Source organism: Nicotiana tomentosiformis, chromosome 5, assembly GCF_000390325.3.
Source record: "Nicotiana tomentosiformis chromosome 5, ASM39032v3, whole genome shotgun sequence".
Classification (NCBI taxonomy): Eukaryota; Viridiplantae; Streptophyta; class Magnoliopsida; order Solanales; family Solanaceae; genus Nicotiana; species Nicotiana tomentosiformis.
Window position 1 is genome coordinate 118,468,295 of NC_090816.1, and position 14,628 is coordinate 118,482,922.

Consider the following 14,628-nt stretch of genomic DNA (forward strand, 5'->3'; position numbering starts at 1 on the left):
AAAACGGATGTTATATTGGTATTTCGCGCATAATAATATCTTTAAATCCATCAAGTTGGAGAAGTCTCTGTAATCTTCAAACTAAATTAAGATCCAAATAAGAAAAGCCTCCATTCTGATTATGGATTCAGCCGAAACACCAGATTCCGGCCACCGCCTGCCGCCGCCACCTGACCGGACTCTTCCCTTCACCACAAAACTCAAACCCTTTTATCTGTTATCAACCTTGGTACTCCTTTTAGCAATTTCATTCAGTATTAGCAAAACAGATTACCACAAAAAACTCATCCTCAGATTAACCCTCTCACCACATACCAATTTCCTTAAAAAGCTCCTAACTTTACTTCACCCAACAACCTTAAACACCCAAAAACAAACCTCAAAAAACCCAATTCACACAACCCCATATTGTGTCCTGTGGATGGCTCCATTTCTTTCAGGGGGTGGGTACAGTTCAGAAGCTTGGTCTTACATTTTAGCTTTAAATGAACACTCACTGAAAAAAGATTCTATCTTTAAGTTGAAAATTGAACAACATGGGGATCTTGAAAATCTTGAATTTTGGGAGGGTTTACCTTTAGAAATGAGAAATTTAGCTATTGAGCTTCACCAAACAGAATGTAGGTTAAATGAGACTGTTGTGGTTTGTCATAGCGAACCTGGTGCTTGGTATCCTCCACTTTTTGATACAATTCCATGCCCACCAATAGGTTATAGTGGTCATTTTAAGGCTGTAATTGGTAGGACTATGTTTGAGACTGATAGAGTTAATGCTGAACATGTGAAAAGGTGCAATCTCTTGGATTTTGTTTGGGTTCCTACTGATTTTCATGTGAAAACTTTTACTCAAAGTGGGGTTGATCCATTGAAAATTGTCAAGATTGTTCAGCCTGTTGATCTTGAGTTTTTTTATCCATTAAAGTATGAGCCACTAGAACTTGTGTCAATAGGGAATTTAGTGATGGGGTCATCTTTAACTGGATTAAATTTGGGGAAGCAGTTTGTTTTCTTGAGTATTTTTAAGTGGGAGTATAGAAAAGGATGGGATGTTTTGTTGAGGTCTTATTTGACGGAGTTTTCTGGAGGTGATAATGTTGCTTTGTATCTGTTAACGAATCCGTATCATTCTGATGGAGATTTTAGAAACAAGATTGTTGAATATGTGGAGGATTCGGATTTGGAAGAACCGAAAGATGGTTGGGCTCGAGTATATGTAATCGATGAACACATAGCTCAGGTTGATATGCCTAGGCTATATAAGGCTGCTGATGCGTTTGTATTGCCGTCTAGAGGTGAAGGTTGGGGTAGGCCTATTGTGGAGGCAATGGCAATGGAATTGCCAGTGATTGCTACAAATTGGTCTGGGCCAATTGAATTCATGACAGAAGAGAATAGCTACCAGTTGCCTGTGGATAGAATGAGTGAAGTCAGAGAAGGGCCGTTTAAAGGGCATTTGTGGGCTGAACCTTGTGTCGATAAGCTGCAAATGCTAATGAGGCATGTAATGAGAAATCATGAGGAAGCTAAGGCCAAAGGTAGGCGGGCAAGGGATGATATGATGAGTGGGTTTTCTCCTGAGGTTGTCGCAGGGATCGTTAGTGACCATATAGAACGCATTATTGTTCGTGCACGATAATTGTTATGACCCTTTTTTGGATTGAGAAGAGGAGATTGTACTATTTATTGCAACGATATCAGCATTTCTAATCAATGCTACTCTAAGGATTGTTGTAGGAGATTGTACGATTTATTGCAACGATATCAGCATTTCTAATCAATGCTACTCCAAGGATTGTTGTCCTGGCGGATCTAGTGTCATAATTTGATGAACAATTTTCCTTGATAGACGGAGATGTGACATAGATCTGGAAGCTGATGAATCCAATTTTGGAGTGAAAAGAGGTTCTACAAGGTGACAATGCATCGGAAGGTGTCCTGAGAATCAATTAACTGGATGGCGTTATTGACACTCATATATGTTCTTAAATGGAGTTGCTGTTAGTTAAGTATGCATTTCTTAGCTAAAACCGGAATTGTGTTGGTAATCAAGTTATGTTCTTTGTGATGAATATCAACAACAAATGTCTATTTTAAAGCTTAGAGCTATATTGGCCTTATCATGCTGTGGGTTGTTGGTTTGAAGTAGTATGAGAGGAAACACATGTTACCAACTAATTTCTGTAAGTTATCGAAATGGAACGAGAAAACAAAAAAATAGCATTAAGGAGAAGCTCAATCACTTCTAACACCGGTGGACCGAGAGTATCAAGGGTGGAAGGAGGTAAGCAAAAAAACCTCAACACTGTCCAAATTTTAATTTAACTTTAGTCCAAAACTGGTATCAACTGAAAGAGCAGTTCAACTAAGTAAGACTAATGTAGCTTAATGTCACGGGCCCATTTCCTTACATTGGGTAGCGGCACCTGCTTCGCCCGTGCGGCGCCCGCGGACTCCCCATTCGTGCCGCGGGCCAGCCTTTCTATCCGTCCCAGGATTTCCCAAGCATGATCCTGTGCCTGTAGGTCGGGGCCTCGCCCCGACTTGTGCCGCCCGTAAGATGCCTAGGCCCTTGGCCCTAGACATGTCGTGGCGCTCCACCTTAGGATCACAAATCCTTGCGCGCCCTGGGGACTTGGCTTAGGACATGTCTTGTCCTTCGCCAAAGACTGAGCATCGCTCTCGCGTGCACAGCCCAATCCTCAAGCTTGACACTCGTCTAGTGCGTCCGCGACTAGCTTGTGCCACGCCCGAGTAAGGCAACCTTTAGTCCTTGGCCATTGTCATGCGCCTCTTTCGTGCCATGCCCATACATAGCCCTCTCGCAGCACGCTTTCATTCCGAAGTGGTGCAGTGTCGCCCACACCTGCACCTTTAGGCCAACAGACCCTTGCTTGCATGGCTGAACCAAAGCCATGCTCACAAGTCGACACATGATGCCCCTATGACAGGTGCGTCAAGTATCCAATCGGCGTGGAGGTCTCTTTCCAACACTCGGCAGCCCGCGGGGCTGGCCGTTCCACGATAGCAGCCTCCACTGCCTACTTGATGCCCAACGTAGGCCCTAAGGCGTTGCGCAGCCCATACGAGTTCCCAAACTCGCATGGATGCCTTTGACACTCCCTTGAGTCATCTAGGCAGGCCCTTGGGGTTCGCCCCCAAGGCAGCTCGTTCTATACGGCTTGGTGGCAGCACGTATGGGGGAGGCAGGTCGGAGCTTTTCATCACCTATACCCCCCTTATATATGCTTAAAATTAAAAAGCCCAAGTTGCCCGAGTAGACGTCTCTACGTCAGACCATCAGAAGGACCCTTTCTCACCAGTTCTTGGCCGAAATTACAACTCCAAAATCTGGGTTGTAACATCCTCCCACACTCATAATGTCATCGTCCCGATGACACATAATGGTTCAAGACATCCCGGAGTCTGCCCCCTCAGGTATGCCCATTCCAGCTCCCTTAGTCCGGTGGGTTGGACTTCCTCAAAGTCCTTTCTCAAAAAGGAGTCGTGCCCCATGCACTCCTCCTCCCAAGTATCTTCCAAGCGTGCCTCTGCACTTCACCTCCATTCGGTGTTCACTTGGAAAGTGCCTCCGCACTTGCACCCTCTGGTGTCTAACTTTGTGATTGACTCACACTAGTCAAATCACACCATGACCCTCACGGTCTTCATGTCCGTCTGAAGCTTTCCTTCACAGGTTAGCACCTCAATGTGCTATTTCGACGTCGCTCCCGTAGTATCCGCTTCCGTAGCCCTCAAGATGCCCTCACTGGCATGGCTCCCGTAGCCTTTCGCTCCCGTAGCATTATGACGCCTTCCTTGGCGCGGTCCAAGTAGCTCCATCGCTTACTTGACCTTCAAACGCCCCTGGCATAGCTCACGTAGCATTCTGCTCCCGTGGCTCTCTTTGCCCCCAACCTTGAAGATGTGTTCGCTCCCAGACTCATGACTTCGCCCTTATGCCTCTTGCATAGGCGGGATCCTCCCACACTCAATGTGGAGGATACATTTTAGCCCTGTCGTCTCACTTGGCATTCGGCCAACTCTTGAGACGACCCCTCGGTGAGTACTTCATTCCCAAAGTCATAGCGTCGCTGCCTTTCCGAACAAAGTTCTGTGTCTTCCGTCCGTCACTTCCTCAGCAAGTAGCCAATGCTCCCGGTAGTACTTCAATACTCGCCCTTTAGACAGGTACTCTCTTGGTCCTGCTAGCACGGCTTCCCGGTTCGGTGTGCACCGCACTTGGACACTCCCGGTCCCCGATGATTCGACATACCCCTTTCCAGAATGATGACCACGTCTAGACATGGGAACTCGTCCCATTCCGCTTGTTTTGCTATGCTTTCAAATTCTTTTCCTCACCTTGGCAATGCTCTCAGGCAATCCAAAGTCTTTTCCCGAAGGAAAGACACTCAGCTTGATGCGTTGCCCGCATCCTTGGCAAGATCTCCGCTAAGATCATGCCCCAGTTTATAGTCCATGGCCTACTCTTCGTAATATGGTTGCACGACCTGGCAAACATGGCATTCTCTTGGCCATCCGACTCATCGGCATATCACCTCATTCAGTAGCACCTTAGACTGACGAAAGACAATGGAATCACCCATTTCCTTCGTCGACCATTAGTATCTGGTTCTCAATCTTTGGTGGCATATGAACATCAATCTCTGCTTTGACGTGATCTCGGCACTGACATCCAAAATGCAGTAGCCATATCCACCCTTTGCTTTGACATTGTGCCATGGCAAAGTATGGCCTCAATCAACTAATACCATGTCGTATCAGAATGATTTTGTTTCTGTTCTGATAACAAGTCGTATTAGAGTGATTCTATTTCTGCTCTGATACCAAGTGTCACGGGCCCATTTCCTTACATTGGGTAGCGGCACCTGCTTCGCCCGTGCGGCGCCCGCGGACTCCCCATTCGTGCCGCGGGCCAGCCTTTCTATCCGTCCCAGGATTTCCCAAGCACGATCCTGTGCCTGTAGGTCGGGGCCTCGCCCCGACTTGTGCCGCCCGTAAGATGCCTAGGCCCTTGGCCCTAGACATGTCGTGGCGCTCCACCTTAGGATCACAAATCCTTGCGCGCCCTGGGGATTTGGCTTAGGACATGTCTTGTCCTTCGCCAAAGACTGAGCATCGCTCTCGCGTGCACAACCCAATCCTCAAGCTTGACACTCGTCTAGTGCGTCCGCGACTAGCTCGTGCCACGCCCGAGTAAGGCAACCTTTAGTCCTTGGCCATTGTCATGCGCCTCTTTCGTGCCATGCCCATACATAGCCCTCTCGCAGCACGCTTCCATTCCGAAGTGGTGCAGTGTCGCCCACACCTGCACCTTTAGGCCAACAGACCCTTGCTTGCATGGTTGAACCAAAGCCATGCTCACAAGTCGACACGTGATGCCCCTATGACAGGTGCGTCAAGTATCCAATCGGCGTGGAGGTCTCTTTCCAACACTCGGCAGCCCGCGGGGCTGGCCGTTCCACGATAGCAACCTCCACTGCCTACTTGATGCCCAACGCAGGCCCTAAGGCGTTGCGCAGCCCATACGAGTTCCCAAACTCGCATGGATGCCTTTGACACTCCCTTGAGTCATCTAGGCAGGCCCTTGGGGTTCGCCCCCAAGGCAGCTCGTTCTATACGGCTTGGTGGCAACACGTATGGGGGAGGTAGGTCGGAGCTTTTCATCACCTATACCCCCCTTATATATGCTTAAAATTAAAAAGCCCAAGTTGCCCGAGTAGACGTCTCTACGTCAGACCATCAGAAGGATCCTTTCTCACCAGTTCTTGGCCGAAATTACAACTCCAAAATCTGGGTTGTAACATTAATGCTTATAGTTTGCTTCATTCGCTACATCAACTTGTTCATTTAGTTTATGTGTCTTTATAAGGAGTTTACTGATAAAAAGAAAGTCTTTACGATGAGTTTGAATAGATAATGAGCAACCAATCTCGCGCTAGTTTGAGCTGGCGATACAAAATTACTTCTTATTTTCAAGCCAGTTAAGAATGCATTGCTCTGATTCAATGAGCTGCTATTTCTTTTGCTTCAGAGTTACTTCTATTACTCCAAAGGAGACTCTGTGTTTTTGCGTTTGTAGTGATTATTCAATATCTACGGTGCAGCGGGTGAGGCTGCTCATCCCTTAACTACAGGTCTTGAGTTCGAGCTCTGGGTATGGAAAAATCTTGTAAAAATAGCACGGGCTAGTCAGTTTTCGGACCGGTAATTCAAAAATAGCCAGCGTTTGCAAAGTCATTGAAAAATAGCTACTATTTTGCTGCAACACGGACCGGTCCGGCATAATATACTGGAGATTGGTGCACTTGTGTATGAACTTCTAGCATATTATGCTGGAACTCCAACACGCGGAAAGTTCCAGCATAATATACTGGAGATTGGAGCACATGTGTATGAACTTCCAACATATTATGCTGGACCGATATAATATACTGGAACTCCAGCATAATATATTGGAACTCCAGTATAATATGCTGGAGTTCTAGTATAATCCAATATAATACTGGAGTTCCAGTATATTAAACTGGAACTAATATACTGGAACTCCAGAATATTATGTTGGAATATTTTCCAGATTTTGAACAGTGTTTTCGTTCAGATTTATCTTTACATGAAAAGTGGCTAAATTTCGATTACTTTTGAAACTGTGGCTATTTTTCAATTACCACTTGTAAATCTGACTATTTTTGAATTTCTCCCAAAAATCTTTGGTAGGGATTGTTCCTCCCCGAATGGAGCCCTACGCGGTCCGAATCCGGATATATTCGGGATTCAATGCGGGTACCGGATGGAAAACAAAAAAAAATTATTCAATCTCTAAATAGAAGGAAATATTAAAACACAAAAAGAAGTAAACCAAATCATAATTATGGGACTTAATGACTGCAAAAGTTGTGTCAAATAAAAAAGTTGAGATAAAAATCTGTAAAAGTATATACCAAGATTCACTTTGAAGTAGGAATTCCCTTGCAAGATGTCAGAAAATCTACATCTGGTTTTTACCTCCTTTTAATTATTCTTGGCCTTATTCTCTTCTGACTTCTCAGGTATTCTAAAGTGTACACAACTCTTTAAAATGTCTATATAATGTGGATCCTAGTTGTACTATGATTCTTGGAACAGTTGTGTCAAAATGTTACTATTTCAGGGACATCTGTATATAGCTATTTCTTTTAAAGTCTACCAAATTATGATGATTTTATATTGGGGATCTTGCACTCTGTACTCATTTCCACCTAAGTTACTCGGATTCGGGTGCGGGCATCCGATATGGGTGCAGATTTAGAGGTCGGATCCTTCATAATTTAAATTTTAAGAGTCAGAGTACGGATATGAGTGCGAGGATTCGGCTAAAAATAGTTTAAATATCTAAAAGTAGTGTTATAAAATGTCTAAATTATGAGAAGTTATGTGAAAAACTTACAAGGTATTCCGAGAAGGAGAAAATATTGATCGAGAGGAGAACCTGTGAAAGAGATAAAAAGGAAAAGGACTAACATAGTAATTTTTATGTACAAGATATTTCATTTTCTTCAATTTCACCCTAGCTTTTATTTTGATTTCAAACAACCATTGTATTTGTCCCGAATTTCTCCGTCGATTTTGGTCAAAGTTCCCAAATACTGTTGACCAAAATCCGGTACTTATCTCACACCCACGTCCTGTTGACACGAGTGCGACACTAAAAGCGAAGAGTCCGAGAATTTAGATTTCCACAGCATTTTTCCAAAGAGGAGATTTAGTTTGTGTCACACAGCAGAATAATTAGAAGACTAAGCTATAAATTAGAGAAGACATATATTTTCAACAAAGAAACTTTCCATTTATGACAGTTTGTGATGACTCTCATACAAGGGAACACCCCCACCCAAGAAAAAGGTAAAAGAAAAAAGAAAAAAGAATGCACCAAATAAAACCCCAAAGCCAATTCCTAGAACTCGTTTGTTGTATCCACAAAAAGCTTTTCAATAGCTGCCCGATTTCACCACTTCAGCTTTGCTGGGAAATACTGCAATCAAAATGTTTTTTCAAGTATCAATAAAGTAGAAAGAGAAGATTATATGAAACGAAAAAAAATTACCTTCTCAATGAGGGAAATGTAGTAAGGTTTCACTTTCTCCACATCAATTAAAACTCTGCTCTTGCTATACAGATCATATTTGCTGTCAAATACCAACATCAAATATTCAGTCAAACATCATTCTCAACAGTTCATAAATCAGGAAAAGAAAATCTGAAGCAAGTAGAACTACATATTATATTCAACTAGTGAATTTGCCGCGCTCTGCGCAGTCATAAAATAAATAATTGAGATTTAAAAATTTCCTTTATGATTTTAATTCTATAAGTTGAATAGGTAGAACATATTTATATTTTTAACAGTTAGCTCAGTTTTACAAAAAATAATTTGAAGTCAACAAAAAGAATGATATTAAAACTACAATGATATATGCTTAATAACTTCATATATCGTAAAAAAAAAATTGTGGTAAAAAAAAAACAATAATTAGTAATAAAAACACATAGTATATGATTTAACTTTTTCGTCATTCATAATTAGTAAAATTGTGTTGTCATTAGCTATTTTTTTTCTTTTGTAAATTAAGTAATCTATAAACCACAATAGAAATTTCTATATTCATTGTGACATTACACTTCTCCATTGAAGTAGTAGATTTCTCCAACAAAAAATCTCTTTTACTTCTTCATTACTAAAAGGGAAAAAAGGAAATTATATTTTATTTACTTTATTCACTGTTTACATGCATGAGATGTGATTTGTCTCTATATATGGAGGATTTAAAGACATTTATGATAGAAGATATACGATCAAGGCAATCCTAGATTCCTAGTGTTCAACTTCACTCACTGTCTCTACATTTCAAGTAATGGTTGGAAATAGTTATTTTTGTTATCTTTTTTGTCCTGAAAACTTAACGCTTTTTCAGTCAAGGGCGATTTAACTACTTCTATTATTCTTAGATATTCTTTAAAAAGGAAGAGAAAAAACTTTTCAACAAAGTCATTTCTCTTATATCAGTTACCTACTCTAAATTAAACACGCTTGTCTGATCCTTAATCTTCACCAAGCGGGATTCTTCAAATAAGGGGAGATAAAAAGAACATAGCTAATTAGGAAAAAAAGAAAAGAAAATATATGCGTGTTCTTTGGCCATCGGAATATATATGTAAAATCTACACTCTACACCTTTTCCTTTTTGAAAATTTCTTATATTTACGATAAAGAAAAGAGAATAGAAAATAAACCCACAAAACAAAATAAGAAAAAGGGAAAAATTTAAAAGTTGAAAAAAAACGAAGAAGATAAAAATCGAAAAGTTTAAGATTAGGTAAAAATGGAAAAAGAAATGTACGTACTTTCTTCTTGTCTTTTTCCCTTTCATTTCTCGTTCTTTTCTTTTCCCCTTGGATTTATCGGCTCTTTCATTTATTTTCTTCTCTCTCCCCCTAATTAACATGCTAATTCCTCCATCCTTAAGAAAAATTTCCTCCAAATTTGCCTTTATAATAAAATAATAAATCTGTTGCACTATTCTATACAAATACACGCATTCATTCAATATACATCTCCATTTCCCTTCTTCTTCTTCTTCTTCTCTATTCTCGTCCTATTCATAATGAATGATGTTAACAAAAACTTCACCCTTCTCTGTGTCAAGTCTTTCATAATAATATATCTTGTATGATTCAAATGATTATCTTAAACTCAGTATCAATAAATGAGTTAGCAGGCTTTGCTCTGTCTCTTCCGTTAAAAGACACAACATCTTTTTACTCCATATATCAAAAGTCATGCCTCTTAATCCTCTTCTTTCTTTTTCTACTAAACTCACGCCTTCGACGATAGTATCTACTCCCTCCGTTTCCATTTTTTGTTTGATGATTTTACTGCCTATTTATGTTCCTTCTCGTTTTTCAAATTTGAAGTAAAACGGAGTTTGAACGGCATAAAATGCCCAAGTAATTAGCGATTGGTGCATAAGTTTAAAACTTTACACCGGTTGTAAAACTTAGGGAAGAGGTGAGAAGCCTGTAGGAAAAAGATCTTACCACTTAGAAATGTTATAGGTGTTAACAAAAAGTGAGATATAATTAAAAAAATGGGTAGAAGAAGATTTGGAGGCCGGGAAGAAAGGAATAAAGATAATCTATAATTAAAAGCAGTCATAAAAGTGAGTAAAGGTAGAAAGTAAATGCATATGTTTCAAGGAAGGAAATCGAAACAAAGGAGGAGGTTGGGAAAAAAAGGAGAAGTTTCAACAAAAAGTTGTAATGATACATAATAATGAGGAAAGAGAGGCGACGTAATAGGTGCAAAATAAGAAAATTAATGCATCGTTTCAGGAAATTAATCTTTTAGATTTATTAATTGAGTTTATTGTGTGAAAAGAGAAAAAAAATCCCTAAAATTCTAAGAAAATAGATAAATATATTCAATAAGAGATGACACTTTCTAAGGGCCCTGCTTTATATTTATATATAGATATAGATTGGAAAAACAAAGCTTACTTGAAAATATGAAGCCATTTCAGATTTTCATGATCGTCCTCATTCATCAAGTATTTATATGCCCCTGCCCTGTGCAGAGCTACATAACAAAGATTCATGATTAGTAATAAAGACGAAGACGACAACAACAGACCTAGTGGGGTCTGAGAAGAGTAGTGTATACGCAGACTTTACCCCTATTTTGTAAAGGTAGAGATGTTGTTTTCGATCTGAGTAGGGTAGTGTGTGTCCCCAAACCTTACCCCTACCTTATGAAGGTAGAGAGATTGTTTTCGATCTGAGTAGGGTAGTGTGTGTCCCCAAACCTTACCCCTACCTTATGAAGATAGAGAGATTGTTTTCGATCTGGAGATGATAGTATGTCCCCAGACTTTACCCTTACCTTATGAAGGTAAGAAGGATGTTACATAAAATATTTTTCAAGAACGAATAGGTTAAACAATTGTTTTTAAATACTTACGATAGAAGGAATGGTATCGGATGATAAACAATGCAGCTGAAGGCAAAGTAGTTTTGTTTTCCTTAGCAACCTACATAATTAAACATACGTAAATCACACATAGTTCTTCATTAATTTAATTAAGTTTAAATAATATTTTCTGGAAAAGAAAAATGCATTACCAAATACATGTAGTCATCATGTCCCCAAGACATAACCACATTATCAAGGCCACATCCTTCAGAATAAACTCCATTTTTTGTGTTGTAAGCTGGATTGTTGTAATCAGGATTTCCCTTAAATTGCTGTAGATTTGGCAATTGAGCAGTAAGAAAAAATGAAGCTCTAGGTGAAAATAATAATAAAAATAAATAAATAAAGACTCAAGAAAAAAATAGAAAAGAAAAAGGAAGAAGAAAACGACCTCATAAAGCACATTTGATTCATCAAAAGCACAACCAAGGGGGAATGTGTCACCTATCATAATAAATTGGTTAATAAATTTAATACATACCTGACAAATAAATGTGAAAAATATAGCAATATATTTTTGATTATGTGCAGTAATATTCTTACCAACAACAGCCCACTGAGGAAGCCCCCCAAAGCTTGGAAGCAGAAGAACTTTGCCAAGATCTACAATATTTTGGCAAGATAATGTCAGCATAAAATGCACATTAATTTGCTTAAATTAAATATTTTTTAATTTTTTTTTGGAAACAATGGGAAAAGGCAGCCCGATGCACTAAGCTCCAGCTATGTACCGGGGAAAGGTCGGACCACAAGAATTTATTGCACGCAATCTTACCCTGCATTCTGCAAAAGGATATTTCCACAGTTCGAACCCGTGACCTCCCGTCACATGGTAGCAACTTTACCAGTTACGCCAAAACTCCCCTTCGGAAACGGAAAGGGAAGATTGCAGAAGGGGGAGACAAAAGGGAGTAGTGAGAATTGAATCGCATCGTCTCTACTCTCCACTGATACCACTGGACTATAATCGTTATATAAGCGTATATCAATTTTTATTAAGATTAAAATCCTTTTTATTTCCTTAGGGTATAGTAAAGAGTCACAAACCATGAATAAGGGCAGTCAAATGCAACCAATCTTCATTAGGATAATCTTTCCTAATAGCTTCAGCAGTTTGCAACAAATGCTGAATTTGGGGTTCATCCAAATCAGGATCACTGTCATCCACAACTTCATTCAGAAGTTCACAACATTCCCAAATGCTCATCTCAACTCTATTCACTTTTTCATACTCTTCTCTCATCTTTTTCACCTGTTTTAATTCAATAAAAATTAAAAATTATATATGCATGAAACAAAAGTTGTTCCAAGTTGTTGTTTTTTTTTTGTATTTTTTGGATGCTTACAAAATCATATGTTTGGTTAATGTGGCTCTGTCGATAGAGTTCCTCCACGATCTTTTTCCGTTCAGTTTCTGCATTGTAATCCCTGCATCAATATTTTTTTAATGTTAGAATAAACATAGATATTTATTTTAATATTTGTATACATAAATTTTAATTTTTTGATTGATAAAACATTATTACCTGAATGAGTTGCCAAATGCATTGTTGCCAGGAACAACAAATCCATCGTTTGAAACATTCTTTGGCACAACAAATCCACCATCAAGTAACAATTCCTCAGCATCTGTAGTTACCTTCTTGTTCTCAACTTCTGCTCCTAATTAGAACAAGATCAAGAACAAAAAAAATGAAGATAGTTAATGTCTCGGATGATAATTCAACTTTCAGTTTATTGAATCAAAAAGTCATAAAATTGTTTTTTTAGCGAAAAAATAGTTCAATCGTGCTTATATATCATGGATAATAAAAAAATGTTGAAAATTTATGATTTCGGTTTCGAAAACACAAGTAGGTATAAGACATATCAAAAGGTGAGATTTTTTTCAAAACGAGTATGAGAAAAAAAAAGACATATCAAAAAGTCCAATACAAGTTATAAAGTAGTAACTGACATTCAGAAGGTAAAATCACAAAGATAACGACTCGATAAACAATTCAAAAAGTTAAATTAATACATAGAGAGAGAGAAAAGAAAAAGAAAATATAATACCATGCTCAGTTTGGGCAACGAGGAGAGTCATGTTTGACTTGTGAGAAAGAAAACACAAAGCAAATAAACAAAGAGAAATAATAAGCTGTGAATTGACTTTTGCTTGTTTAAAAACTTTGAGAAAAAGTTGTTTTTTATAGAGAAAAAAGAAAGCCCTTTTCTAGTAATAAAAAGACACTTGGAGTCGTGAACTAAAAAACATACAAAGAAAAGTGAGTCAGCTTTGCGTGGATAAAAAATAAAGATATACATTATTGAGTCATTGCCAACGTAAGTTTCTGTTTTTACCATTAAATATTTTCACAACTGTTCAAAACAAAAATAGAAGAAGTAAATCTTCACCTCCTAAAATTAATGGATGTGCAATAACTGTGGGAGTCTGGATTAAATTAGTTACTTATCCTGATTGTTGCCAAAAAAAATTAGCTAAGGTTTAATGTATAGTTCTATTTTGTTTGAAAACATGGGTAAGTTAATTCTATCTAGATTACATTCCGAAGTTAATGCTGATTCTATCTTATCTAAAAAAAATTGTTTCCAAATTATTTATCTAATCCTACAAATGCTTATTAACTGAACACTAGTATAAATATTCGCGTGGTGCGCGGATATTATTAAGAAATATTTAATCATATCAAAGTATGATCAAATTTGTTTGAGCACGTTAGATCATACGTTTTAACAAATCTTTAACTATCGTCTTATCTCAATGCTAGTCCTAAATAATAAAAATATTATGTAAATAAATTAAAACGAATCGTATACTTATCAGATAACTTTTGGATGAGAACTCAAATATTAAACTCCCTCCAGTTTATGTGGCGGTGTTTCACTCAATATGGAGTTTAAGAAATAAAAAAAAATATTTGAAATTTATGATTAAAAAAATCATAAATAAATTATGTGTGTAAAATCAATTCATTAAGCAATTCTAAAGATAAGTTATTTCTAAGTAAGTAAAGGTGACACGGTCTTACTTACCAAATGTTAGCTAAAAGTGTGTCTATTAAACTTTTTCATTTTCTGTTTGTTCTTTCTGAAGTCTTCCTCTTGATCATCTCTCTTTCTTTTGCATCAATTCTCCTATTAAGCCCCAACTGCTATATTTAGTCTATGTGATTACTGCCTAATTCAATATTAGAGGAATTTTCAGAAATCATTAGTGTTGGCTATTAACTTACTATAGCTATCATATACATAATTACTTTCTATAGCTATTATTCGGTTGTTACGGTAGTATATTCACATGTATTCGCGTTGTTGTATTCATGAATACAACAACAAAAAGCGCCTAAAATCAGGGCAGTCTAGTTGTACGCGCATGTATTTACATGTATTCGTGTCATGTATTCATGAATACAACAGTAAAAAGCGCTTAAAATCAGGACAGTCCAACTGTATGCGCATGTATTCACATGTATTCGCGCTGTTGTATTCATGAATACAACAGTGAAAAGCGCCTAAAATCAGGGCAGTCCAACTGTACGCGCATGTATTCGTGCTGCTGTATTCATGAATACAGTTGTACGCGCATATATTCACATGTATTC

At 38.5% G+C, this 14,628-nt stretch overlaps 2 protein-coding genes across 2 annotated transcripts; one reads left to right on the plus strand and one right to left on the minus strand.

Annotated features, from left to right (window-relative positions):
- Window positions 1-32: 32 nt before the first annotated feature.
- Window positions 33-2,100, plus strand: LOC104091370 (uncharacterized). The gene has a single exon (XM_070175254.1). It carries the CDS (start codon window positions 122-124, stop codon window positions 1,634-1,636), a length of 1,515 nt encoding a protein of 504 aa, XP_070031355.1. The 5' UTR covers window positions 33-121; the 3' UTR covers window positions 1,637-2,100.
- Window positions 2,101-7,861: 5,761 nt separating this feature from the next.
- On the minus strand, window positions 7,862-13,220 carry LOC104087961 (inositol oxygenase 2-like). The gene is made up of 11 exons (XM_009592558.4): window positions 13,079-13,220; window positions 12,550-12,685; window positions 12,370-12,451; window positions 12,071-12,275; window positions 11,567-11,626; window positions 11,415-11,467; window positions 11,173-11,295; window positions 11,012-11,081; window positions 10,552-10,630; window positions 8,102-8,183; window positions 7,862-8,029 (listed from the first exon to the last, which is right to left on the minus strand). The coding sequence occupies exons 1-11, from the start codon at window positions 13,107-13,109 to the stop codon at window positions 8,003-8,005; spliced, it is 948 nt and encodes a 315-aa protein (XP_009590853.1). The 5' UTR covers window positions 13,110-13,220; the 3' UTR covers window positions 7,862-8,002.
- Window positions 13,221-14,628: the final 1,408 nt, after the last annotated feature.